This window comes from Dendropsophus ebraccatus, chromosome 14 (genome assembly GCF_027789765.1).
Source record: "Dendropsophus ebraccatus isolate aDenEbr1 chromosome 14, aDenEbr1.pat, whole genome shotgun sequence".
NCBI classification, from domain to species: domain Eukaryota; kingdom Metazoa; phylum Chordata; class Amphibia; order Anura; family Hylidae; genus Dendropsophus; species Dendropsophus ebraccatus.
The window spans coordinates 8,470,293-8,497,810 of record NC_091467.1 but is presented as its reverse complement, the minus strand read 5'-3'; the positions used below and the strand labels follow the sequence as shown (position 1 = coordinate 8,497,810).

The window sequence follows — 27,518 nt, the reverse complement described above, 5'->3', positions numbered from 1 at the left end:
CGCTCATTCTGAATACATTTTTTTACATTAAAAAAAAAAAACTAATAAAAACTTACAGTAAAATGGATGACCTATAACTCCAGGGACCCCTCAGCTACAAGACACTTTAGTCTGGATTCTGACTACAACTCCCAGCATGCTTTGCCCAGCTTCACCTCAGTGACCGCCATGATGGAAGCAGGCGGGTCAGTACATACCGGCAAATAGCATTCTATGTGACTGTGTACACACAGTCCGCCATCGGTTCTCTGTGCCCGCCCCTATCTAGCGGCTGAACCGAGTAACAGCAGAACATACACGGACTCCGACGACGTTACAACCCGGGCGGGAACCGAGGGCGGCGGCCTCCGAGGCGGGAGCTTCAAACTGTGAGGCGACGCGGTCACATGAGCTCCCTCGCTCCCTGCCTTCACCGTTCATATATCACCGTTACCTGATGGGGCGGGTGTGACGTTACCCGCACCTGATCGCGTGGCTATTCCCTCACATTCATTAGCACGTCATTACCTCACAGTCTTGCAGTATCTGGCGAAATTCACACTTCAAAAAAACTGACGTGCCAGTTTTGTGCAGCCGCTATTTATTGAATAGCGGACTCACAAGACTGACAGAACAGACAATGTAAAACCTGGCATCAGTCACACTTTACATTGTCAGCTATGGTGATTTGAAATGCGAGCACACCGGAAAGCGCCCGCATTCCAAATAAAATGAAATGAGGTTCATCCGGCAGGTACCGGCTGTGATGCACTTCCGCTGTGTGAACCCGACCTATACATGTATTACATCACAGTCACCTCATGGATGCAGGTATTACATCACAGTCACCTCATGGATGCAGGTATTACATCACAGTCACCTCATAGATGCAGGTATTACATCACAGTCACCTCATAGATGCAGGTATTACATCACAGTCACCTCATAGATACAGGTATTACATCACAGTCACCTCATAGATGCAGGTATTACCCAACATCCACCTCATAGATACAGGTATTACATCACAGTCACCTCATAGATACAGGTATTACATCACAGTCACCTCATAGATACAGGTATTACATCACAGTCACCTCATAGATACAGGTATTACATCACAGTCACCTCATAGATACAGGTATTACCCAACATCCACCTCATAGATACAGGTATTACATCACAGTCACCTCATATATGCAGGTATTACATCACAGTCACCTCATATATGCAGGTATTACATCACAGTCACCTCATAGATGCAGGTATTACATCACAGTAACTCATAGATGCAGGTATTACATCACAGTCACCTCATAGATGCAGGTATTACATCACAGTCACCTCATAGATACAGGTATTACCCAACATCCACCTCATAGATACAGGTATTACATCACAGTCACCTCATAGATACAGGTATTACATCACAGTCACCTCATAGATACAGGTATTACATCACAGTCACCTCATAGATACAGGTATTATCTCTCAGTGACCTCATAGATACAGGTATTATCTCTCAGTGACCTCATAGATACAGGTATTATCTCTCAGTGACCTCATAGATACAGGTATTATCTCTCAGTGACCTCATAGATACAGGTATTACTGCACAGTCACCTCATAGATGCAGATATTACTACATAGTCACCTCATAGATACAGGTATTACATCACAGTCACCTCATTGATACAGGTCTTACCTCGCAGTGACCTCATAAAAACAGGTGTTACCTCGCAGTGACCTCATAGATACAGGTGTTACCTCGCAGTGACCTCATAGATACAGGTATTACATCATTGTCACCTCATAGATACAGGTAATACCACACAGTCACCTCATAGATACAGATATCTGTGAGGTAATACCTGTATCTATGAGGTAGCTGTGAGGTAGCACCTGTATCTATGAGGTCACTGCGAGGTAACCCTTGTATCTTTAAGATAGCTGTGAGATTATACCTGTATCTATGAGGTATCTGTTAGGTAATACCTGTATCCATGTGGTTACTGTGAGGTAATACCTGCATCTATAAGGTAGCTGTGAGGTAATATCTGTATCTATAAGGTAGCTGTGAGGTAATACCTGTATCTATAAGGTAGCTGTGAGTTAATACCTGTATCTATGAGGTAGCTGTGAGGTAATATCTGTATCTATGAGGTAGCTGTTAGGTAATACCTGTATCTATGAGGTAGCTGTGAGGTAATACCTGTATCTATGAGGTAGCTGTTAGGTAATACCTGTATCTATGAGGTAGCTGTGAGGTAATACCTGTATCTATGAGGTAGCTCTTAGGTAATACCTGTATCTATGAGGTAGCTGTGAGGTAATACCTGTATCTATGAGGTAGCTGGGAGGTAATACCTGTACCTATGAGGTAGCTGTGAGGTAATACCTGTATCTATGAGGTAGCTGTGAGGTAATACCTGTACCTATGAGGTAGCTGTGAGGTAACCCCTGTACCTACGAGATAGCTGTGAGATAATACCTGTATCTATGAGGTTACTGTGAGGGCAAGCATTGCCTCTGTATCAGTCTCACGCGCTAATGTTTCCTTTCACTGACAGCAAGCAGAGGTCTGCAGAGTGTTGAGGAGCTGACAAACAAGACAGTGTTCTTATACAATGATGGAGATTTATTTATAAAACCAGGAAATCCCTTTAAGTTGTCACCGAGAGATCTACAATAACCCGGATACCACACGATGATGATGAGGGTGAGAAGATGAGAGTTTCTAGATACGTTAGATACATTCTGCGATTGATGGCTGCGGTTTTTGTCCATCTACTACTCGGCAGATATCACTGCGTCCATTGTATCCGGCGGACATGATGGCAGCACACGGCGCATATAGAAGCAGAGCCGCATAGTCCTGGCAGTGACTTAAGGATCATACAAACATGAATGCTTTCATCTATAAACAGCGCCACGCTTGGCCACAGGTCGTGTGTGGTATAGCAACATTACCCATTCAACGCTGCAATACCAGAAACAGCCTATTGCGGAGACTGGCGCTGTCCTTGGCGGTTGAACAAGCAGACCGCTCTTATTTCATGCAGCCCTGTAGGGATGAGGACTACGGGACAGAATTTCTCCTGATCTGTGAGGTAGTCGGAGAGCCGTCCTCCTGGTGAGTAGTCAGGGTGATCTCCTCTGATGTGGAGCGGACTCTGATGCCATGTGTCTCCTGTAGGGTGCGCACACTGGACCAGAAGGTAGATTCAAGCCTGTACTCCCGGATCCTGGCATGGAGGTCCCTCAGCTGAGCCAGCAGCCTCTGGTCCTGGATACGCATCTCTGACTGGGACAGGGAACAATATGGAGGATTAGTGCCCCTGCCGGGGGTCATGGTGTGTTGGTACAGGGCAATAGAATCCAACTGACTAAGGCCATGTTCACACGGTGTATGACACAGGGTCACAGAACGGCCGGTGTCAGTGAAGATCATCCTGGCCGGTACCGCAGATTATCTTACTTTGTGCTGAATTAGGATGCCCGGAGCCGCACTCTCCATTGTGTGACCTGTTCGGCTCATGCGGCTGCTATTCAATGAATAGCGGCCGCACAAAACTGACATGTCAGATTTTCATGCGGCCCCCTAGCAACCAATCAGATTCCACTTCTAATTACTCACAGACTCTTTGGAAAATGAAAGGTGGAATCTGATTGGTTACTAGGGGCAACTGAGCCAGTTTCACTTTACACCATGTTTGATAAATCTCCCCCTGTGTGTATACACTCCGCCCAGGATTCCCTCTGGATGCCGTGCTCTGTAAAATCTCTGCCCTCTCATCCTCTGTGCTCTATAGTCTCTTTCTTCTTATCCTCTCCTCTATGTGTCTCTGCCCTCTCATCCTCTGCTCTCTATAGCCCCTCCCCTCTCATCCTCTGCTCTCTATCGCCCCACCCCTCTCATCCTGTGCTCTCTATAGCCCCTCCCCTCTCATCCTCTGCTCTCTATAGCCCCTCCCCTCTCATCCTCTGCTCTCTATTGCTCCACCCCTCTCATCCTCTGCTCTCTATAGCCCCTCCCATCTCATCCTCTGCTCTCTATCGCCCCTCCCCTCTCATCCTCTGCTCTCTATCGCCCCACCCCTCTCATCCTCTGCTCTCTATCGCCCCTCCCCTCTCATCCTCTGCGCTCTATAGTCTCTGCCCTTTCATTTTCTGCTTCCTATAACCCCTCCCTTTTCTCTTAGCTGGTGCCCCCCTCCCTCCTGTATCCCCTGTCTTCTTGTCTGCTGCCCCCTCCCCTCTGCTTTATAGCCCCTGCCTCTTATCTGATACCCCCATAGCTCCTACCTCTCTCCTGATGCCCCTCTCCCCTCTGTAGCCCCTACCTCTCACCTTATACCCCCTCCCTCCTATAGCCCCTGCCTCTTACCTGATGCCCCCTCCTCCCTATAGCCTCTGCCTCTCCCCTGATGCCCCCTCTCCCCTCTATAACCCCTGCCTCTCCCCTGATGCCCCCTCTCCCCTCTATAACCCTTGCCTCTCCCCTGATGCCCCTCCTCTATAGCCCCTGCCCTGATGCCCCTCCTCTATAGCCTCTGCCTCTCCCCTGATGCCCCCTCTCCCCTCTATAACCCCTGCCTCTCCTCTATAGCCCCTCCCCCATAGCCCCTGCCTCTCCCCTGATGCCCCCTCCTCTATAGCCCCTGCCTCGCTCCTGATGCCCCCTCCCCCATAGCCCCTGCCTCTCCCCTGATGCCCCCTCCTCTATAGCCCCTGCCTCTCCCCTGATGCCCCCTCCTCTATAGCCCCTGCCTCTCCCCTGATGCCCACTCTGAAGCCCCTGCCTCTCCCCTGATGCCCCCTCCCCCATAGCCCCTGCCTCTCTCCTGATGCCCCCTCCCCCATAGCCCCTGCCTCTCCCCTGATGCCCCCTCCCCCATAGCCCCTGCCTCCCCCTGATGCCCCCATAGCCCCTGCCTCTCCTCTGATGCCCCCATAGCCCCTGCCTCTCCCCTTATGCCCCTATAGCCCCTTCCTCTCCCCTGATGCCCCCATAGCCCCCGCCTCTCCCCTGATGCCCCCATAGCCCCTGCCTCTTACCTGATAACCTGTCTCCTGATGCCCCCTCCCCTATAGCCCCTGACTCTCTCTCCTGATGCCCCCTCCCCTATAGCCCCCGCCTCTCCCCTGATGCCCCATCCCCCATAGCCCCCGCCTCTCCTCTGATGCCCCCATAGCCTCCGCCTCTCACCTGATGCCCCATAGCCCCCGCCTCTCCCCTGATGCCCCATAGCCCCCGCCTCTCCCCTGATGCCCCATAGCCCCCGCCTCTCCCCTGATGCCCCATCCCCCATAGCCCCCGCCTCTCCCCTAATGCCCCCGCCTCTCCTCTGATGCCCCCATAGCCCCCGCCTCTCCCCTAATGCCCCCTCCCCCATAGCCCCCGCCTCTCCCCTGATGCCCCCATAGCCCCCGCCTCTCCCCTGATGCCCCCATAGCCCCCGCCTCTCCCGAAGCCCCCATAGCCCCCCCGCCTCTCCCCTAATGCCCCCTCCCCCATAGCCCCTGCCTCTCCTCTGATGCCCCCATAGCCCCCGCCTCTCCCCTGATGCCCCCATAGCCCCCGCCTCTCCCCTGATGCCCCCATAGCCCCCGCCTCTCCCCTGAGGCCCCCATAGCCCCAGCCTCTCCCCTGATGCCCCCATAGCCCCCACCTCTCCCCTGATGCCCCCTCCCCCAAAGCCCCCGCCTCTACCCTGATGCCCCCATAGCCCCTGCCTTTCCCCTGATGCCCCCATAGCCCCCGCCTTTCCCCTGATGCCCCCATAGCCCCCGCCTTTCCCCTGATGCCCCCATAGCCCCCGCCTCTCCCCTGATGCCCCCATAGCCCCTGCCTTTCCCCTGATGCCCCCATAGCCCCCGCCTCTCCCCTGATGCCCCCATAGCCCCTGCCTCTCCCCTGATGCCACCTCCCCCAAAGCCCCCGCCTCTACCCTGATGCCCCCATAGCCCCCGCCTCTCCCCTGATGCCCCCTCCCCCAAAGCCCCCGCCTCTACCCTGATGCCCCCATAGCCCCTGCCTTTCCCCTGATGCCCCCATAGCCCCCGCCTTTCCCCTGATGTCCCCATAGCCCCCGCCTCTACCCTGATGCCCCCATAGCCCCCGCCTCTCCCCTGATGCCCCCATAGCCCCCGCCTTTCCCCTGATGTCCCCATAGCCCCCGCCTCTACCCTGATGCCCCCATAGCCCCCGCCTCTCCCCTGATGCCCCCTCCCCCAAAGCCCCCGCCTCTACCCTGATGCCCCCATAGCCCCTGCCTTTCCCCTGATGCCCCCATAGCCCCCGCCTTTCCCCTGATGTCCCCATAGCCCCCGCCTCTACCCTGATGCCCCCATAGCCCCCGCCTCTCCCCTGATGCCCCCATAGCCCCCGCCTTTCCCCTGATGCCCCCATAGCCCCCGCCTTTCCCCTGATGCCCCCATAGCCCCCGCCTTTCCCCTGATGCCCCATAGCCCCCGCCTCTCCCCTGATGCCCCCATAGCCCCTGCCTCTCCCCTGATGCCCCCATAGCCCCCGCCTTTCCCCTGATGCCCCCATAGCCCCTGCCTTTCCCCTGATGCCCCCATAGCCCCCGCCTTTCCCCTGATGTCCCCATAGCCCCCGCCTTTCCCCTGATGCCCCCATAGCCCCCGCCTTTCCCCTGATGCCCCATAGACCCCGCCTCTCCCCTGATGCCCCCATAGCCCCCGCCTCTCCCCTGATGCCCCCATAGCCCCCGCCTCTCCCCTGATGCCCCCGGTGCGGGCAGGTGGGCACTCTCCACATTACAGAGATGAGATGTGATTGCAGGAAGGTGAGATGGCGGATGGGGGCAGCACTGATCTTACCAGCTCCCTCCTCAGCCAGGACAGGGCGGGTCCCAGGGGCATCTCCATAGTGCCGGTCACTGCCTGGGGTAACTATGGAGGGGCATCATGGCATCTGGGAGAGGGGGGTGCTCACACATCTACTATATACCCGAGATGCTGATGCCCCTCCTGGCTGGCATTGCCCACCCATTCATTGCCCGAGCTGCAGTGGGGGCTGTAAGATGGCGCTGCCTGGTAAGGACGCGGTGACACCGGTGCGCGGGCCGGCCGGCAGAGGGCGCTGTCACACCTGTCTCCTCCCACATGGTGTATGATGGAGCCGACGGACCGGGGCACCCAGCAGCGGCAGCTATAACCTAGGAGGCAGCCCCGGTGCTGCCTGCCAGAGAGCTGCCCAGGAGGCTGCACACAGGTCAGTGCCTGCACAGGGGGCTCCGGGGAGGAGGGGGCGGGCAGCTGCATAATGGCAGGGGGGCAGCTTTTGTCTCCGACAGGCTGTGTGGTATGGTGGCTGTGTGCTGGAGGACTGACAGGGTGGAGGACACGGGGGTCCGTGTTATATAGAGGGGCACAGGGGTCCGTGTGATATAGGGGGACACAGGGGTCCGTGTGATATAGGGGGGGGCACAGGGGGCCGTGTGATATAGGGGGACACAGGGGTCTGTGTAATATAGGGGGACACAGGGGTCCGTGTGATATAGGGGGACACAGGGGTCCGTGTGATATAGGGGGGACACAGGGGTCCGTGTGATATAGGGGGACACAGGGGTCCGTGTGATATAGGGGGACACAGGGGTCCGTGTGATATAGGGGGACACAGGGGTCCGTGTTATATAGAGGGGCACAGGGGTCCGTGTTATATAGGGGGGCACAGGGGTCCGTGTGATATAGGGGGGGGGGCACAGGGGTCCGTGTGATATAGGGGGGCACAGGGGTCCGTGTAATATAGGGGGGGACACAGGGGGCCGTGTGATATAGGGGGGCACAGGGGTCCGTGTTATATAGGGGGGCACAGGGGTCCGTGTGATATAGGGGGGGGGGCACAGGGGTCCGTGTGATATAGGGGGGCACAGGGGTCCGTGTAATATAGGGGGGGACACAGGGGGCCGTGTGATATAGGGGGGGACACAGGGGGCCGTGTGATATAGGGGGACACAGGGGTCCGTGTAATATAGGGGGGACACAGGCGTCCGTGTGATATAGGGGGGGACACAGGGGGCCGTGTGATATAGGGGGACACAGGGGTCCGTGTAATATAGGGGGGACACAGGCGTCCGTGTGATATAGGGGGGCACAGGGGTCCGTGTGATATAGGGGGGACATAGGGGTCCGTGTAATATAGGGGGGACACAGGGGTCCGTGTGATATAGGGGGGGGGGGCACAGGGGTCTGTGTAATATAGGGGGGGACACAGGGGGCCGTGTGATATAGGGGGACACAGGGGTCCGTGTAATATAGGGGGGACACAGGCGTCCGTGTGATATAGGGGGGCACAGGGGTCCGTGTGATATAGGGGGGACATAGGGGTCCGTGTAATATAGGGGGGACACAGGGGTCCGTGTGATATAGGGGGGGGGGCACAGGGGTCTGTGTAATATAGGGGGGGCACAGGGGTCCGTGTGATATAGGGGGGGGGGCACAGGGGTCCGTGTGATATAGGGGGGCACAGGGGTCCGTGTGATATAGGGGGGCACAGGGGTCCGTGTGATATAGGGGGGGGGGCACAGGGGTCCGTGTGATATAGGGGGGGGCACAGGGGGCCGTGTGATATAGGGGGGACACAGGGGTCTGTGTAATATAGGGGGACACAGGGGTCTGTGTAATATAGGGGGACACAGGGGTCCGTGTGATATAGGGGGGCACAGGGGTCCGTGTGATATAGGGGGGACACAGGGGTCTGTGTAATATAGGGGGGACATAGGGGTCCGTGTGATATAGGGGGGACACAGGGGTCCATGTAATATAGGGGGGACATAGGGGTCCGTGTGATATAGGGGGGACACAGGGGTCCGTGTGATATAGGGGGACACGGGGGTCTGTATAATATAGGGGGGGGGACACAGGGGTCCGTGTGATATAGGGGGGGGCACAGGGGGCCGTGTGATATAGGGGGGCACAGGGGTCCGTGTGATATAGGGGGGACACAGGGGTCCGTGTGATATAGGGGGGCACAGGGGTCCGTGTGATATAGGGGGGACACGGGTCCATGTAATATAGGGGGGGACACAGGGGGCCGTGTGATATAGGGGGACACAGGGGTCCGTGTGATATAGGGGGACACAGGGGTCCGTGTGATATAGGGGGACACAGGGGTCCGTGTGATATAGGGGGGACACAGGGGTCCGTGTGATATAGGGGGGACACAGGGGTCCGTGTGATATAGGGGGGACACGGGTCCATGTAATATAGGGGGGGACACAGGGGGCCGTGTGATATAGGGGGACACAGGGGTCCGTGTGATATAGGGGGGACACAGGGGTCTGTGTAATATAGGGGGGACATAGGGGTCCGTGTGATATAGGGGGGACACAGGGGTCCATGTAATATAGGGGGGACATAGGGGTCCGTGTGATATAGGGGGGACACAGGGGTCCGTGTGATATAGGGGGACACAGGGGTCTGTATAATATAGGGGGGGGGACACAGGGGTCCGTGTGATATAGGGGGACACAGGGGTCTGTATAATATAGGGGGGGGGACACAGGGGTCCGTGTGATATAGGGGGGACACAGGGGTCTGTGTAATATAGGGGGGGGGGCACACAGGGGTCTATGGTATATAGGGAGGACACAGGGGTATGTGTAATATAGGGGGACACAGGGGTCCGTGTGATATAGGGGGACACACACAGGTCTCCGTCTATGTTGTGTCTGTCCAGTGTGATCGGTGCTGAATGGACAGCTCCCCGGCTGACTGCACTGTAGCATGTAGCTTGCTCTGTGGGATGATGGAGTCTGTACTGTGGGATGATGGAGTCTGTACTGTGGGATGATGGGGTCTGTACTGTGGGATGATGGGGTCTGTACTGTGGGATGATGGGGTCTGCACTGTGGGATGATGGGGTCTGTACTGTGGGATGATGGGGTCTGTACTGTGGGATGATGGAGTCTGTACTGTGGGATGATGGGGTCTGTACTGTGGGATGATGGGGTCTGCTCTGTGGGATGATGGGGTCTGTACTGTGGGATGATGGGGTCTGCTCTGTGGGATGATGGAGTCTGTACTGTGGCATGATGGGATGATGGGATGTAGCTTGCACTTACTGTCAGACCCCTTCCCCCCTGGGAGCATTGATCTGCCTGTAGACCTTGTATCTCAGGATGTGCAGGTCCCCACAGGTCACATGTAGTCCTGGCAGATAGATTGTTGATAGGTCTGGGGACACAGTGAAGGCCGTAGCGGTGACGTATGAATCATCTGATATTGATCAGTATTGGGTCATTGCTCTGATCGCTGCCAGTCTTTGTGTCTGTAGCCGCCATTAAGGCTGTGTTCACATGTTATATTGATCAAAACCAGGAGTCAGAGGTATACTGTACTGAAAGGATTTGTACATTTTGGCTAAAATGGTTGAGGTGTAAACCCTGCAGAGCAGAACAAAGCTCAGTGACATCACCTAATAGTCCTAATACAGTGACGTCACATTACATCATCACCTCCACAGTGACATCACATTATATGACCTCTACAGTGACGTCACATTATATCATCTCTACAGTGACGTCACATTACATCATCACCTCCACAGTGACGTCACATTATATCATCTCTACAGTGACGTCACATTACATCATCACCTCCACAGTGACGTCACATTATATCATCTCTACAGTGACGTCACATTATATGACCTCTACAGTGACGTCACATTACATCATCACCTCCACAGTGATGTCACATTACATCATCACCTCCACAGTGACGTCACATTACATCATCCCCTCTACAGTGACGTCACATTACATCATCCTCTCTACAGTGATGTCACATTACATCATCCTCTACAGTGATGTCACATTATATCATCACCTCCACAGTGACGTCACATTATATCATCACCTCCACAGTGACGTCACATTACATCATCCCCTCTACAGTGACGTCACATTACATCATCCTCTCTACAGTGACGTCACATTACATCATCACCTCCACAGTGACGTCACATTACATCATCACCTCCACAGTGACGTCACATTATATCATCTCTACCGTGACGTCACATTATATGACCTCTACAGTGACGTCACATTACATCATCACCTCCACAGTGACGTCACATTACATCATCCCCTCTACAGTGACGTCACATTACATCATCCTCTCTACAGTGATGTCACATTACATCATCCTCTACAGTGATGTCACATTATATCATCACCTCCACAGTGACGTCACATTATATCATCACCTCCACAGTGACGTCACATTACATCATCCCCTCTACAGTGACGTCACATTACATCATCCCCTCTGCAGTGACGTCACATTACATCATCACCTCCACAGTGACGTCACATTACATCATCACCTCCACAGTGACGTCACATTACATCATCACCTCCACAGTGGCGTCACATTATATCATCACCTCCACAGTGACGTCACATTATATCATCACCTGCACAGTGACGTCACATGACATTATCATCACCTCCACAGTGACGTCACATTTTATCATCCCCTCCACAGTAACGTCACAGTCCTGGCCTGACTGATGTGGATAGCGCTTTCTGTTTGGGTCATTAGATCTGCCATAGGGCAGGAATGTGCAGATGTATAATACTCATGTGACCCAGCCCGGTGCATTGTCACAGGTCATTGTCTCCTGCCTATTATTACTAAACTGTTTCTTATCTTACCAAATCCCACAGCCTGAGGAAGTTCTGTGTGATCAGGATGAACAGAACCGGAACCCATCAATGGCTTCTTCAAACACCTTGGAGCTGAGAGATCTCAGTACAAGTCATGGTGCAGATGACAGCACCTACGGCGGGAGCTCGGCCACCATCAGAGGATTTGAGAATCCGGCCTATGAAGAGATTGGGGAGACCGCCTTTGGCCAGGATTCACAGAATGCCCGGGCTCTGAGCCCCCTGTCTGAGGTGAGGGGATGGGCAGCAAAGGAGAATGGATCTCCTCACTCTGAGGACAGTCGGGAAGTGGAGTCAGGAACCAGCACTGTGGATTACGGCTTTATCTGTTCTCTGGTGTTATTGGTTAGCGGTATAGTACTTGTGGCTGTGGCATACACCATACCGCGGGAGGTTCGGGTTAGCCCCGATTCTGTGTCCGCACGAGAGATGGAGAGGTTGGAACTGTACTATGCATGGCTGGGCTCTCACCTGGACAAGTGCATTATAGCCGGGTTAGGCTTGCTCACGTTGGGTGGGACACTCCTCTCCATGCTGCTGATGGTTTCTATATGTAAAGGGGAGCTCTACCGCCGAAGGAAATTCACCACAGCCAGGGGACCGAGGACAAAATATGGCTCCCTCAACTTACGGATGAGACAAGTGACTACAGAGGGTGGACAGGTGCTGGTGGAACACGAAGTTCTGGAAATGACAAACCAGGTTCACCAGCATCAGCACGAGCCATGAATGTAACCGGGATCATTTACAAACGCTGGGAGGTGAGGGGTTAAAAGTTCGAGATGAGCAAATTATTCTGGTATGGAGGTATTAATGTTTAATGAGGTCAGATTATTCCCGTCCTGAGAGGTGCCTGCTGTTCAATCTCAGGAACGTCAAAGGGGGGAGGGGGAGCCACAACGCAGAAGACGGTTCCGCCACTCTATAGCCTCCGCCATGCTGAACCGATTTACCTGCTGTTACTTGTAGTTCCACAGCAGCCGGAGAGCTATACGTTACCTAACACTAGTGTAGAATGTTCCGATAAGTAGAATGTTGTCTGGTCTAGGTCACGCAAGATGTGAATAATACGGGGGAGGGGCTATTGTTCTTACACATTCCCATCCTGCATCATTCACCAGTCACTCAGGGGGATTCACCATTCCTTCTTTTTAAAAAAACAACAACAATAATTTGATCCATTTTTAAAGCCTACAACATGATCCACAATCCACATGGAGCTGTGCAAGATCATGTGCAGAACCAGCCTAAGGCCGTTTCGCAGTCCGTTTTCGTAAAATTTTATGCAAAGTTTTATGCAAAAAACCCCCTGATGCATTTGTGTACATCCGTTTTGATCCGCTTTTTTTATTTATTTCAATGATAAAAAACATATCCTTTTTTTAAGTGTACACAAATATGTTGTCGACCACGTTTTTGTGTAAGCTAATAAAAGCATGTGTTTTGAGACTTTTTTTTTTTATTTTTTCATAAAGACAAAACATAGAAGTACAATTTATCATGAAAAGACGCTTTGTAAGGCGACCAATGAAAAGGACATAAGCCGGTCACATAAAGTCCCTGGTGTAGGAATACGCAAGCGCAGTACAGGGCTCTGCTGCACTGTTGGCCAAAATAAGAGGAGAGGTTTATTTATTTATTTTTTTTAATAATGAAAGTCAATGGGGAAAAAATGGATCAAATTGAATGCACCCAAATGCCCCCATTTTTTTCATCTGTTTTTTTTTTTTTTTTTTTGCATAAAACAGAGCGGAAAACAAAAGTGTGAACCCAGCCTAAGATGAGGACCGCAATATATAGTGCAATAGTATACCGCCATCTTAGTGCTGGCCTTTAAGATTCTGAGCCAAATCCAGCAGTCTATATATAAGGCCTAATGGTGGATGTATTCCCGGTCAGAGGGAGATGCCGGCTAGCTTTACTCTTAGAATCTATGAGAATGTACTTCACATAATAGAATAACATAACAGAACGCTCAAACAACGGCCATTGTTAGAAGTGAGAATTGCATTGAAATCAATGCACAACGGACGTCATTCAATACACTGTAGGAACAACGGCCGTTCTTGTCATGAAATGTACGTTGTGTGAACATAGCCTAGCCATGTAAGGGCTGGGGCTAGATGACGAGCTCTTGTTCCACAGCGCTCTGGCCGGAACAAATACACTATGCTTACCGGCTCAGGGCAATAGGGGGCGGTGTGTGCCACGCTGCTGCTTTCTTTCTGTGACCCCCGTGTTGCACATCGCCCCCCTCAGGCCTGAACCATAGTAGTCGATCTTCATTAGTAAAATGCAGTACTAGATATGACTGTAGCCGCGCTCATCTCTATACAATACAGATACCACATGCACACTCTCTCCACTGCTGTGTGAATAGCAGGATAACACTGCAGTGGATCTACCTCTTGCTCTGGAAGCCCCCTGGGATTTGTGGTTGCACATTGGTGAATGCGATATTTGTACACATACACCGAAGGAACGGGGGCTATACAGCTTATAATGAATTTAAAGGGAATCTGTCAGCACCTATTTTGGTTCTGAGGTGCTGACAGTGTGATGAAGGTCTGTGTCTGTTAGTGTGGTGGGTTACCTTTATTTTTCATATCGGTGTTGTACTTTGTCCCCATCTGTGCCGTAACTTTCTCCACAACTGTCAAAGAGGGGGAGTGGTGATGCGTTCGTGCCGCACTTCGGGCCGCCTCACCACTGCCTCCTCCAGCTTCTCTTGAATATTCATGGCGCCCGTCCCCCAGCCTCCTGGCGACGTCATCTTTAGTTGCCTGGGTCTGTGCATTGTCCGCGCTCCCGCGGCCTGATTGTCGCATGCGCAGTAGTGCACTGAGCGAAGCCATTGAGATGCCCTCAGGCTTTGGCCCTCAGTGCTCCTGCGCCAGTCCGACTCACTACGGCGCATGCGCGAATCAGGCCGCGGGAGCGCGGACAATGCACAGACCCAGGCAACTAAAGATGACGTCACCAGGAGGCCGGGGGTGACAGGCGTCATGAATATTCAACAGAAGCTGGGAGGAGGCAGTGGTAAGGCATCCCCCTCTTTGACAGTGGTGGAGAAAGTTACGGCACAGATGGGGACAAAGTACAGCACCGATATGAAAAATAAAGGTAACCCACCACACTAACAGACACAGACCTTCATCACACTGTCACAAATCTCTGGCACTTTCTGCCACCAGCTGATTTGAAAGATTTTGTGTGTGAACAACTCCTTTAAAGATGTTCTCTAATGTGAGATATTGATGGTCTATGCTCAGGACAGGCCTGAAATATGTGATCGGTGGGGGACCAGCATCCCGGCCAATCGGATGTAAGGGCAAATCACAGTGTCCATCAGCTGGAATCCTTGGGTCTGTGCACCATGTAGTGGTAGCAGTGAGGTACTGCAGCTCAGTGCCCATTGATCAGGTGTCAAACTCAGGCCCTCCAGCTGTTACACAACTACAATTCCCATCATACCCGGAGAGCTAAGGCCTTGGCTGTCCGGGCATTATGGGAATTGTAGTTTTGCAAGAGCTGGAGGGCCTGAGTTTGATACCCCTGGCATAGGCCATCAATATCTGAACCTGGGAAACACTGTCTACCTCCATATATCCTATTAGTAGGTTTCGGGTTAATAGAGAGGAAACTTGTCTCTTGGCCAGGGGGGAGATCTGTTACAGTGAGTGTCTCTGACTTTGGAGGACCTCTTCTCTAGAAAAACCATTGATATGAATGGGCACGGTGCAATACGGGAAAACCGAACACTTACTGCCATGATATCCCACAGAGTATGGCCGATCACCACTAGTTCTGGGTGGGGGGAGAGGGGGGTTTACTTTGCGATCAGCCTATAGGCCAAATCTAGATGCTGTCGCCATTTCTGCCCTGATCAGGCGTCTCTCTCCACCTCAGGTCAATAAAAAATATATATCTTCTGAACCCCAGTACTGTGAACTGTGAAAAAAAAGTGATCCCAAGATTTGGAGGCACAAAAGTGTAGTGATCGATCCATTGTCTACAATTGGCTGGGATCTCATGCACCAGGATCATTACCATCTCTATACAGTGTGACACTGTGCACTAGGGGTGACCTATGGGAGTTACATGGGACTGCAGGTGTATACGGGACCATAGCATAAGACTGCTACAGGTTAACACTACAAGGAGTAACACAAAATATCACATGAGGAATAACCATGTACAGTTACCGCAGCACCTGAACCTTAGAGTAAAGCGCCATCTAGGACACGGTCTACTTACAATATGTGATGGGGACGGTCACAGGAAACACGTCCGGAGTGAAACAACCTAATTCATTACAGAGAGGAGACACTGTGATAGTCAGTGATCAGATGCCCTCATATGCTGAATGTAGTCACATGAGGGTTGTCGTGTTCCTTGTAAGCATTTCCTTTAAAGGGATAAATAAAGCACATGTAACCTCTTAAGTTTTTTTTTTTATTGTTCCAAAAAATGTTAAAGGAGTTATCCAGCGCTACAAAAACATGGCCACTTTTTCCCCTACTGTTGTCTCCAGTTCAGGTGCGGTTTGCAATTAAGCTCCATTTACTTCAATGGAACTGAGTTTTAAAACCCCACCCAAACTGGAGACAACAGTAGGGGGAAAGTGGCCATGTTTTTGTAGCGCTGGATAACTCCTTTAAATAAAAATTACTTGAAAGGGTTATTCAGTCTTAGGAAACATTGCAGAAATGGCGCCCCTCTTGTCTTCAGGTTGGATGTGGTATAGCAGTTCAGATCCACTGAATGATAAATGGAGCTGGATTGTAATACCACACACACACAACCTGACGACAGGTTGTTGTTTTTTTTCCCCCAAGCTTGGATAATTCAATAAAAAAAAAAGTCATGTGTTTCCATGGTTACAGACTACAAACAAACCCTGTGTAGTCTGATCCTGCAGAGACTTCATCTATAGACAGAAAATTAAACTAGTCACGGTAAGTTTGTAGTGTGTGACTGCGGGGATTAAAGGATTCATTCAGCACTACAAAAACATGGCCACTTTCTTCCAGAAACAACACGACTCTTGTCTTCAGGTCAGGTGCAGTTTGCAATTGAGCTCCATTCACTTCTATGGAACTGAGTTACAAAATTCCACCCAAACTGGAGACGAGAGGTGCTGTCTCTGGAAGAAAGTGGCCATGTTTTTGTAGCGCTGGATAACCCCTTTAATAGAGGACTTTTATTACTTTCGATGTATTGGAACAATAAAAATGGATGAAGTTCTATTCCTTTAGGCAGAGGGGATTGGATGCAGGGAAGAGGAGGATGGTAACAAGTGACCTGTAACAGCCGGCTCTGGTGATGGGGTAATGTATGACCACAACAACCGCACCAACCACCCTCATCTGGATTCTACTCATTTATTTTATACAAAGTTCACAAACCATGAATAAGGGCAGAGGTGACAACCCTGACCTGAAGGAGCCGACACCCGGCAAGTACAAGACCCCCGGGGCGAGATCAGGGGGGGCTCACCCTCTGTTACTCCACCAGCGCCATTCATCAGAGATATATGCCAAGGACTCTCTGCCATTGTGTCTTGTTACTGGTTTCTAATAAAGACAGAAGAGCAGAACATTGTCCCGGCTGTGTGCTGTTATTTTACATTAACCCTTACAGTCCGCAGCTTAGAAGGCCGACCGTGGTATAAGAGGAGGTTATATTACTGCTGGAGCGTTATAGGAGGAGCGGCTGATATCAGTCACATATGATGTAATAGGAGGTTATATCAGTGCTGGAGCGATATAAGAGGAGCGGCTGATATCAGTCACATATGATGTAATAGGAGGTTATATCAGTACTGGAGCGTTATAAGAGGAGCGGCTGATATCAGTCACATATGATGTAATAGGAGGTTATATCAGTACTGGAGCGTTATAAGAGGAGCGGCTGATATCAGTCACATATGATGTAATAGGAGGTTATATCAGTGCTGGAGCGTTATAAGAGGAGCGGCTGATATCAGTCACATATGATGTAATAGGAGGTTATATCAGTACTGGAGCTTTATAGGAGGAGCGGCTGATATCAGTCACATATAATGTAATAGGAGGTTATATCAGTGCTGGAGAATAATAAGAGGAGCGGCTGATATCAGTCACATAGGATGTAATGTCTGGAGGGTATATCAGTGCTGGAGCGATATAGGAGGAGCAGCTGATATCAGTCACATAGGATGTAATGTCTGGAGGTTATATCAGTGCTGGAGCGTTATAAGAGCGGCTGATATCAGTCACATAGGATGTAATAGGAGGTTATATCAGTGCTGGAGCAATATAGGAGGAGCGGCTGATATCAGTCACATATAATGTAATAGGAGGTTATATCAGTACTGGAGCGTTATAAGAGGAGCGGCTGATATCAGTCACATAGGATGTAATAGGAGGTTATATCAGTACTGGAGCATTATAAGAGGAGCGGCTGATATCAGTCACATAGGATGTAATAGGAGGTTATATCAGTACTGGAGCGTTATAAGAGGAGCGGCTGATATCAGTCACATAGGATGTAATAGGAGGTTATATCAATACTGGAGCGTTATAGGAGGAGCGGCTGATATCAGTCACATATGATGTAATAGGAGGTTATATCAATACTGGAGCGTTATAAGAGGAGCGGCTGATATCAGTCACATAGGATGTAATGTCTGGAGGTTATATCAGTGCTGGAGCGTTATAGGAGGAGCGGCTGATATCAGTCACATATGATGTAATAGGAGGTTATATCAATACTGGAGCCTTATAGGAGGAGCGCCTTATATCAGTCTCATATAATGTAATAGAAGGTTATATCAGTACTGGAGCGTTATAGGAGGAGCGGCTGATATCACTCACATATGATGTAATAGGAGGTTATATCAGTGCTGGAGCGTTATAAGAGGAGCGGCTGATATCAGTCACATAGGATGTAATAGGAGGTTATATCAGTGCTGGAGCGTTATAAGAGGAGCGGCTGATATCAGTCACATAGGATGTAATAGGAGGTTATATCAGTGCTGGAGCGTTATAAGGAGGCATGGGTCACAGCAATGAAGCAGCCGGGTCCAGGGCGACATCTGCAGGTTCCAGTTTTAATGCACTTAAAATAAAAAAAAATGCTTATAATACTAATATTGTCCCAAACCAGCAAATAACATGGAATAGTGCAATGCCTACTGAGCGGCCACCGGGGGCATCACATGAACATGTCATCATACCCCGGAGGCGGCAGATGATCAGGATCAGGCCTGGGAAGAAGGAAAAGGAAGGTCAGTAACTTGTACGTCCTATCAACATCTCAACCCACTTTCCAAAAAACTCACCCAGGACGGCGAGAACCAACCGGGCCAAAGGGATCAAACCGTGCCCCAGGAGGCACTGCTCCAGGAGGGAGGCCACCTAAGGGATCAGGTCTGGGTCTGGTGCGACCTGCATGAAAGGGATCCATGATCATCCCACCAGAGCGCCCCCTGCAGGAAGACAACAACAGCTGGCGGTATAGTGCGAGTAATAAATCTGTTACCAATGGTGGCAGCCTATACAGAGCTACCCATGCCCATAGATTGTGTGCAGCACTGCAGTAACCATCATCTTCTATAGTAGAACACTCTCTGCATAACCAATATGTATATTATTTTATCTATACATTTTAGAGAATTTGAAATTTTTTTTTTATTTTCCTGTCTTGATCCTGAGTTAAAGCTATTATACTCCAGAGCTGCAGTCACTATTCTGCTGGTGGGGTCACTGTGTACATATCACATAGCTGTAGGGTAACTCACCCCAGTGGGTCCAGGTCTGCTGCACCATAGGGAATGTGCCCGGGGGGGTCTGTCCTAGAAGAGAAGATAGAGCAGGTTTGGAGGGGACACTACGAGGATGGTAACAAGAAGAGATGATAGAAGAATGAGGGGAGCACCTACCAGGGAGGGTGATGTGATGGCGGAGCCCTGGAGGGGATTCTGAGGGGGTCATCTTCTGCAGGTCTCTCCCGCAGCCGCTCTGTCCTCACATTCTCCTTCTTGGAGCCAAATAACGGGGAGAAAAGCTTTGTGTTCAGCTGACGCTTCAACTCCTCTCTCTTCTTATAGACACTGCAAGAGACACAAACCTGCACATCAACTGGGCACACCTCTCACACTCACTCGGCACACCTCTCACACTCACTGGGCACACCTCTCACACTCACTCGGCACACCTCTCACACTCACTCGGCACACCTCTCACTCACGGTGAGTGTGATTCTGCAGGCACTGACCTGGGGTACTGCTGGAGGTGGGCACTGACCTGGGGTACTGCTGGAGGTGGGCACTGACCTGGGGTACTGCTGGAGGTGGGCACTGACCTGGGGTACTGCTGGAGGTGGGCACTGACCTGGGGTACTGCTGGAGGTGGGCACTGACCTGTGGTACTGCTGGAGGTGGGCACTGACCTGGGGTACTGCTGGAGGTGGGCACTGACCTGGGGTACTGCTGGAGGTGGGCACTGACCTGTGGTACTGCTGGAGGTGGGCACTGACCTGTGGTACTGCTGGAGGTGGGTACTGTCTATGAACTCCTCAATGGTCAGGGTGACATCGGAAACCTTGTCAGACTGAAGCTCCTGCAGAAGGGAACAGAGGTCTGATCCGCAGCCAAATGAATGGGGGGGAAGGGGTGTGGGGGCACATACTGGGCTCAGAATAATCCAGAAGTGTAGATAAAAGTTATGGGAACTTGTACAACTATTTTATTGTTCCAAAGTATCTAAAATAAAATTAAAAAAACTTTGCAAATAATATTGATTAAAAATTGTATACAGCTCCCATGCAAATACGGTATATATGTCTCCATGATAAGAAGGAGTGATGGTCGGCACTTCCAAGAGTAAAAAGGTTTCTTTATTTCTTTGCTTTAAAATCCATGTCACAATTCCAATATATATACAAGGCACGAACTGACGCGTTTCTGGCACGCAGCCCTTAGTCATAGATGACTAAGGGCTGAGTGCCAGAAACGCGTCAGATCGTGCCTTGTATACACATTGGAATTGTGACATGGATTTTAAAGCAAAGAAATAAAGAAACCTTTTTACTCTTGGACGTGCCGACCATCACTCCTTCTTATTATCTACTACTGTTGAGGTGTTGGATTCCTCTAGGTCGTTGCACCAGCCAGGTGAGCTGAATGAACTCTTGCTGCATATATGTCTCCATGGTTACTGATTACACAGATGAGGTAGATGGAGCAGTAGATCTACAGTGTATACAGCCCCTCCGACATCTACAGTGTGTACAGCCCCTCCGACATCTACAGTGTGTACAGCCCCTCCGACATCTACAGTGTGTACAGCCCCTCCGACATCTACAGTGTGTACAGCCCCTCCGACATCTACAGTGTATACAGCCCCTCCGACATCTACAGTGTATACAGCCCCTCCGACATCTACAGTGTATACAGCCCCTCCGACATCTACAGTGTATACAGCCCCTCCGACATCTACAGTGTATACAGCCCCTCCGACATCTACAGTGTATACAGCCCCTCCGACATCTACAGTGTATACAGCCCCTCCGACATCTACAGTGTATACAGCCCCTCCGACATCTACAGTGTATACAGCCCCTCCGACATCTACAGTGTATACAGCCCCTCCGACATCTACAGTGTATACAGCCCCTCCGACATCTACAGTGTATACAGCCCCTCCGACATCTACAGTGTATACAGCCCCTCCGACATCTACAGTGTATACAGCCCCTCCGACATCTACAGTGTATACAGCCCCTCCGACATCTACAGTGTATACAGCCCCTCCGACATCTACAGTGTATACAGCCCCTCCGACATCTACAGTGTATACAGCCCCTCCGACATCTACAGTGTATACAGCCCCTCCGACATCTACAGTGTATACAGCCCCTCCGACATCTACAGTGTATACAGCCCCTCCGACATCTACAGTGTATACAGCCCCTCCGACATCTACAGTGTATACAGCCCCTCCGACATCTACAGTGTATACAGCCCCTCCGACATCTACAGTGTATACAGCCCCTCCGACATCTACAGTGTGTACAGCCCCTCCGACATCTACAGTGTGTACAGCCCCTCCGATATCTACAGTGTATACAGCCCCTCCGATATCTACAGTGTATACAGCCCCTCCGATATCTACAGTGTATACAGCCCCTCCGATATCTACAGTGTATACAGCCCCTCCGATATGTACACTGTATATAAACACATAGATAGTGTATACAGAGATGCAGCTATATCTTACCATGGCGTTGACTATCAGGGTGCCGTCCACTGTCAGTGCTTTGAGCAGAATCTGTGCGGTTCCCTGTCTGTAGCGCAGGGTGTACAGCTCCTTGTTGTTCGCCCATCCTGCCGGAAGTCTCTCTGTGCCCGTCTCCTGAGCCGCAGCCTGCAGGTGAGAGAAGCTGTGGAGATGGGTGGGCACACAATGTTACCATGGCAGCGACAGCTGTCCACTGACATCTACAGTCACACAGGAGGGACTGACATCTACAGTCACACAGGAGGGACTGACATCTACAGTCACACAGGAGGGACTGACATCTACAGTCACACAGGAGGGACTGACATCTACAGTCACACAGGAGGGACTGACATCTACAGTCACACAGGAGGGACTGACATCTACAATCACACAGGAGGGACTGACATCTACAGTCACACAGGAGGGACTGACATCTACAATCACACAGGAGGTACTGACATCTACAGTCACACAGGAGGGACTGACATCTACAATCACACAGGAGGGACTGACATCTACAATCACACAGGAGGGACTGACATCTACCGTCACACAGGAGGGACTGACATCTACAGTCACACAGGAGGGACTGACATCTACAGTCACACAGGAGGGACTGACATCTACAGTCACACAGGAGGGACTGACATCTACAATCACACAGGAGGGACTGGGACATCTGGGCAGGCGGGGGTGACGCAGCTGTAACATGGGGCGGGGGTGACGCAGCCGTAAAACGGGGCGTGGGTGACGCAGCCGTAACACGGGGCAGGGGTGACGCAGCCGTAACACGGGGCAGGGGTGACGCAGCCGTAACACGGGGCAGGGGTGACGCAGCCGTAACACGGGGCAGGGGTGACGCAGCCGTAACACGGGGCAGGGGTGACGCAGCCGTAACACGGGGCAGGGGTGACGCAGCCGTAACACGGGGCAGGGGTGACGCAGCCGTAACACGGGGCAGGGGTGACGCAGCCGTAACACGGGGCAGGGGTGACGCAGCCGTAACACGGGGCAGGGTGACAGCCATCCTCGGGCAGGGTGACAGCCATCCTCGGGCAGGGTGACACAGCTGTAACATGGGGCAGGGTGACAGCCATCCTCGGGCAGGGTGACACAGCTGTAACATGGGGCAGGGTGACACAGCTGTAACATGGGGCAGGGTGACAGCCATCCTCGGGCAGGGTGACAGCCATCCTCGGGCAGCACAGCGCTGTACTCCGCGCCCACAGGGCAGCACTATCACCTGCTCGCCGATGCCCAGACACTGGAGGCCGTGGCTGATCAGCTCCCAGTGGATGAAGCAGACCAGCGAGTCCTGGGGCCGGGTGATCTCCGCAGACACCAGCTCATACAGCAGCTCTAACCCCGGAGACGCCATGTTTGTGTACACCGCAGACATCAGTTCCGGGATCACCGGCTACAGACGCGAGGTACTGGTTCCGCACGCACTGCTCAGCTCGGCCACTAGATGTCGCTAGAAGCTCCCTCACACGCAGGACTAGATCCGAGAGCTGCTGTTCTGCGTGTAACTCACCACTAGATGCCGCTAGAGAGTTATCTACAACTATGAGAATGACTACATGGACGTCATTAATCAGATGATTATCTCATAGGAAGCTGCACGGACATCCTATTACCTTATCATCACTGGTGATAGTAGGAATGTCCTCACATCATATCAGTGGTGATCCATCCTCTGGGCAGCCTGTGACTGTAGTAATGTCCTCATATAAGCCATGTGCAGAAAGGGAAATCATATCACATCATATCAGTGGAACAGGGACTTCAGTCCTTGAAGTGGATGATAGACAAATAGATAAATGTAAGGATCTGATCACCTGTGACCGGATAGTGATGTATAGATCATCTCCAGAGCGGCCGCTTCTGTATGGTCTGCAGTGGTTATTATTGACCAAAAGGGTCCGAGGAAGGAAAACCAGAGACTGGGGACAGGGTCATGGGGCCCAGAGATCACTGATCAGACTTTCAGATGTCTATGATAGAAAGAAGTCAGATCGCTGGGTATGGGGCCCCACAGACTGATCAGAGTCCATGTGACCCCCCTCCATCATGTCTACAATGGGCATCAAATATGCAAAAGAACACTGCAGAGACACCATCACGTGTCCTGACGTCAGTGAACTAGCCAGACATTCCTCTGGGAAGGAACAACCAAGCCAAGGAATGTCTCCAATTAAGGAAACCACCCAAGCAAGGTATCCATCCACAGACAGCTGTTTCGGGGTTTTTGCCCCTCATCAGTGTGGAGTAGGTTTCTGGCTAGTGGGAGCAATGACTAGTACCCTGAAACAGCTGTCTGTGGATGGATACCTTGCTTGGGTGGTTTCCTTAATTGGAGACATTCCTTGGCTTGGTTGTTCCTTCCCGGAGGGAAGGTCTGGCTAGTTCACTGACGTCAGGACACGTGATGGTGTCTCTGCAGTGTTCTTTTGCATATTTGATTTCCCAGGGGGCAATGTTCTAGAATACACTGATGTTGAGACACGTGATGGTCTCTCTGCGGTGTTTTGGTTGATCTCCCTGAGGTCAACCAGCGTCCTTTTACAATGGGCATCAGGCCTGGAGCATGGAGTAATAGAAGAAGGCCTCTGCTGTGATGGGTCACGGTTTCCAAGATGTGGACGGCCGGGTGCGTGTGCGTCACTTACCTGGGGAAGAGATGGAACCAGGAGGCACTATGGGACGAAGACAAGATGGCGGGAGCAGTGTGATGGGCAACGTTCTGCTGGAGGCCTTGTGACCTGGCATCATGTGGATGTCACACCTACCTAAGGATTGTACACCCGTCCTTCATGGAAGCAGGACCCCCTAATAGCAGCAGATAATGCCCCATGGGCCGCACTGCAGACATTGTACAGGTAGGAGGGAGATGACAAGAGATCAGGGTGGTGACTCGTCCTCCAGATTCCCCAGATCTCCATGCCATCGACAATCTGGGATCCATGGAGGCCGCTTCTCACACCTTACAGGATCTGCTGCCGATACCACAGGGGGCGTCTCAGGGCTATGGGTCAGGGGGGACACATCACAGGGCTATGAGGTCCGGGCCTCAGGGAACACATCACAGGGCTATGAGGTCCGGGCCTCAGGGGACACATCACAGGGCTATGAGGTCTGGGCCTCAGGGGACACATCACAGGGCTATGAGGTCCGGGCCTCAGGCGACACATCACAGGGCTATGAGGTCCGAGCCTCAGGCGACACATCACAGGGCTATGAGGTCCGGGCCTCAGGGGACACATCACAGGGCTATGAGGTCCGGGCCTCAGGCGACACATCACAGGGCTATGAGGTCCGGGCCTCAGGTGACACATCACAGGGCTATGAGGTCCGGGCCTCAGGTGACACATCACAGGGCTATGAGGTCCGGGCCTCAGGGGACACATCACAGGGCTATTTGGGTCCGGGGCCTCAGCCGACACATCACAGGGCTATGAGGTCCGGGCCTCAGGGGACACATCACAGGGCTATGAGGTCCGGGGGGGACACATCACAGGGCTATGAGGTCCGGGCTTCAGGGGACACATCACAGGGATATGAGGTCCGGGCCTCAGGGGACACATCACAGGGCTATGAGGTCCGGGCCTCAGGCGACACATCACAGGGCTATGAGGTCCGGGCCTCAGGGGACACATCACAGGGCTATGAGGTCCGAGCCTCAGGGGACACATCACAGGGCTATTTGGGTCCGGGGCCTCAGGGGACACATCACAGGGCTATTTGGGTCCGGGGCCTCAGCCGACACATCACAGGGCTATGAGGTCCGGGCATCAGGGGACACATCACAGGGCTATGAGGTCCGGGCCTCAGGGGACACATCACAGGGCTATGAGGTCCGGGGGGGACACATCACAGGGCTATGAGGTCCGAGCCTCAGGGGACACATCACAGGGCTATTTGGGTCCGGGGCCTCAGCCGACACATCACAGGGCTATGAGGTCCGGGCCTCAGGGGACACATCACAGGGCTATGAGGTCTGGGCACTCAATAGACAAACCTGCAATAAGTGGAATCCCATTGATTTGTGCAGCTTTCTGTCTGGATAAGATGGCTGCAGTGTAACCCTTACAGGGGGATGTACTCAGAACCGGATGAGATGTCCTCTATCTGCCCCTCGTGTCTCGGTCACCATCCTCACAGTGTCCGCCCTGTTATCACTGCCCGCTTCCTTAATCAATCACATTATTTCCTTCCTCTGTGTCACACGTCTTCCTTCTGATTATCGCCTATATATATATAATACTCTCTGACCTCGGAGGCTTCCTATCAGGTCATTCGGTGGAGATCCTGCAGCTTCCTGCATTGCTCGAGCTGCTCACACATACTGGGACTTGTAGTCCTTCTAGAGGGGCAATCCTGCGGCTCCATCATACCATAGTTATATCTATGGCTATACTGGGACTCTGGTTATATGTCACCATCCAGTCCCTAGCCTTAGGGTGGGTTCATACTGAGGAATTCTTGCGGATAATATCCACGGAATTCCGCTGTCTGTTCGCGCGCACGCCTTTCCGCCGGCTCCATAGACACCATTCTATGGGCCGGGGTTTTCCGCTATCCGCCAAAAGAAGAGACATATCACTTCTTTCGGCGGATAGCGGAATACGCCGGCCCATACAATGGTGTCTATGGAGCCGGCGGAAAGGCGCGTGGACAGCTGAGGGAATGCCGCGGAGTTTATCTGTGAGAATTCCGTAGTGTGACCCCACCCAAAAAGGGGATGTCTAATAGAGCAGGATTGCTTCCAATGTGGGGATATTTTATTAGGTTTGATTCTAATAATTCTATATACCCCCAGCAGGGCCATAAAGGGGCAGGAAGAAACCAGCCTTACCCCTCTAAGTCTTGGGAACCAGGGGCTATAAGGCAGTGCATCATGTGACTCCTCTTTGTTTTCCAGTCTTAGAAAAACATGGCCGCTTTCCTCCAAAAACAGCACCACCAATATCCTCAGTTTATTTATGGTTTTGTAGCTCCGATCTATTGAAGTGAATGGAGCTGAATTGTATTACTGCCTACAACCAAATGACAAGGGTGGCGCTGTTTTTTGCATGAAATAGTTGTATTATTTTCTAATCCTGAATAACCCCTTTAACCCCTTAAATGCTACATTCAATAGCAACCACCACATGGCTACTGAATGCTACACGGCGACTTTGGATGCAATGTTGGTCGCTCTCCTAGAATTGTGCTGTATTGTTGGCCATGACTAATATTCCTCCTGGGTGGATTGCTGGCCATTGTTGGGTCATAGTTGCAGCCATTTGCAGGTTGCAATGTGACCCCATTCCCTTACATTAGGGGGATCTTTGGCTATGAGAACCTTGTGGTAGCCAGAGTTACCCATGGGTCGCCATGACAGTTGTGCTCCATGCAATGACTTGCCTTGTATATGGGCGGCCATATTGGTTATCACTAGGGATGATGCTCGGGTCCATCCATCTGATCCTTGAATTGTGCTTATCTCTAGTTGTCACCCAACTTTCCTATATACAGAGAGAGCGGCTGGGGATAAGGAGGACACAATGTCTGATATTTACAGGGGGGCTCT

General features: G+C 51.7%; 3 protein-coding genes across 12 annotated transcripts in view; 1 reads left to right on the top strand and 2 right to left on the bottom strand.

The window, feature by feature from the left end:
* Positions 1-631, bottom strand: part of RAD21L1 (RAD21 cohesin complex component like 1) — a 31,447-nt gene extending 30,816 nt beyond the window's left edge. For 2 of the 5 annotated variants that reach the window (XM_069952333.1, XM_069952338.1), the window contains exon 1: positions 57-423. The gene's annotated coding sequence lies outside the window, so the exon portion shown is untranslated. The other 3 variants (XM_069952335.1, XM_069952336.1, XM_069952334.1) reach the window with 3 other exon arrangements.
* TMEM74B (transmembrane protein 74B) lies at positions 192-17,437 on the top strand. 5 transcript variants are annotated; one of them, XM_069952342.1, is made up of 3 exons: positions 192-733; positions 2,550-2,698; positions 11,682-13,083. In XM_069952342.1, exons 2-3 carry the CDS (start codon positions 2,687-2,689, stop codon positions 12,408-12,410), a joined length of 741 nt encoding a protein of 246 aa, XP_069808443.1. In that variant the 5' UTR covers positions 192-733; positions 2,550-2,686; the 3' UTR covers positions 12,411-13,083. The 5 variants fall into 5 exon arrangements, with proteins under 5 accessions (XP_069808443.1, XP_069808441.1, XP_069808444.1 ...); XM_069952340.1 differs by having other exon boundaries at positions 192-841; XM_069952343.1 differs by having other exon boundaries at positions 192-841; positions 2,550-3,112.
* A 1,361-nt stretch (positions 17,438-18,798) lies between these two features.
* PSMF1 (proteasome inhibitor subunit 1) lies at positions 18,799-23,606 on the bottom strand. Of its 2 annotated transcripts, none has more exons than XM_069952188.1 (7): positions 23,584-23,606; positions 21,944-22,106; positions 20,202-20,284; positions 19,606-19,776; positions 19,465-19,518; positions 19,006-19,152; positions 18,799-18,930 (listed from the first exon to the last, which is right to left on the bottom strand). In XM_069952188.1, exons 1-7 carry the CDS (start codon positions 23,589-23,591, stop codon positions 18,879-18,881), a joined length of 678 nt encoding a protein of 225 aa, XP_069808289.1. In that variant the 5' UTR covers positions 23,592-23,606; the 3' UTR covers positions 18,799-18,878. The 2 variants fall into 2 exon arrangements, with proteins under 2 accessions (XP_069808289.1, XP_069808288.1); XM_069952187.1 differs by lacking the exon at positions 23,584-23,606 and adding an exon at positions 23,190-23,389 and having other exon boundaries at positions 21,944-22,090.
* Positions 23,607-27,518: the final 3,912 nt, after the last annotated feature.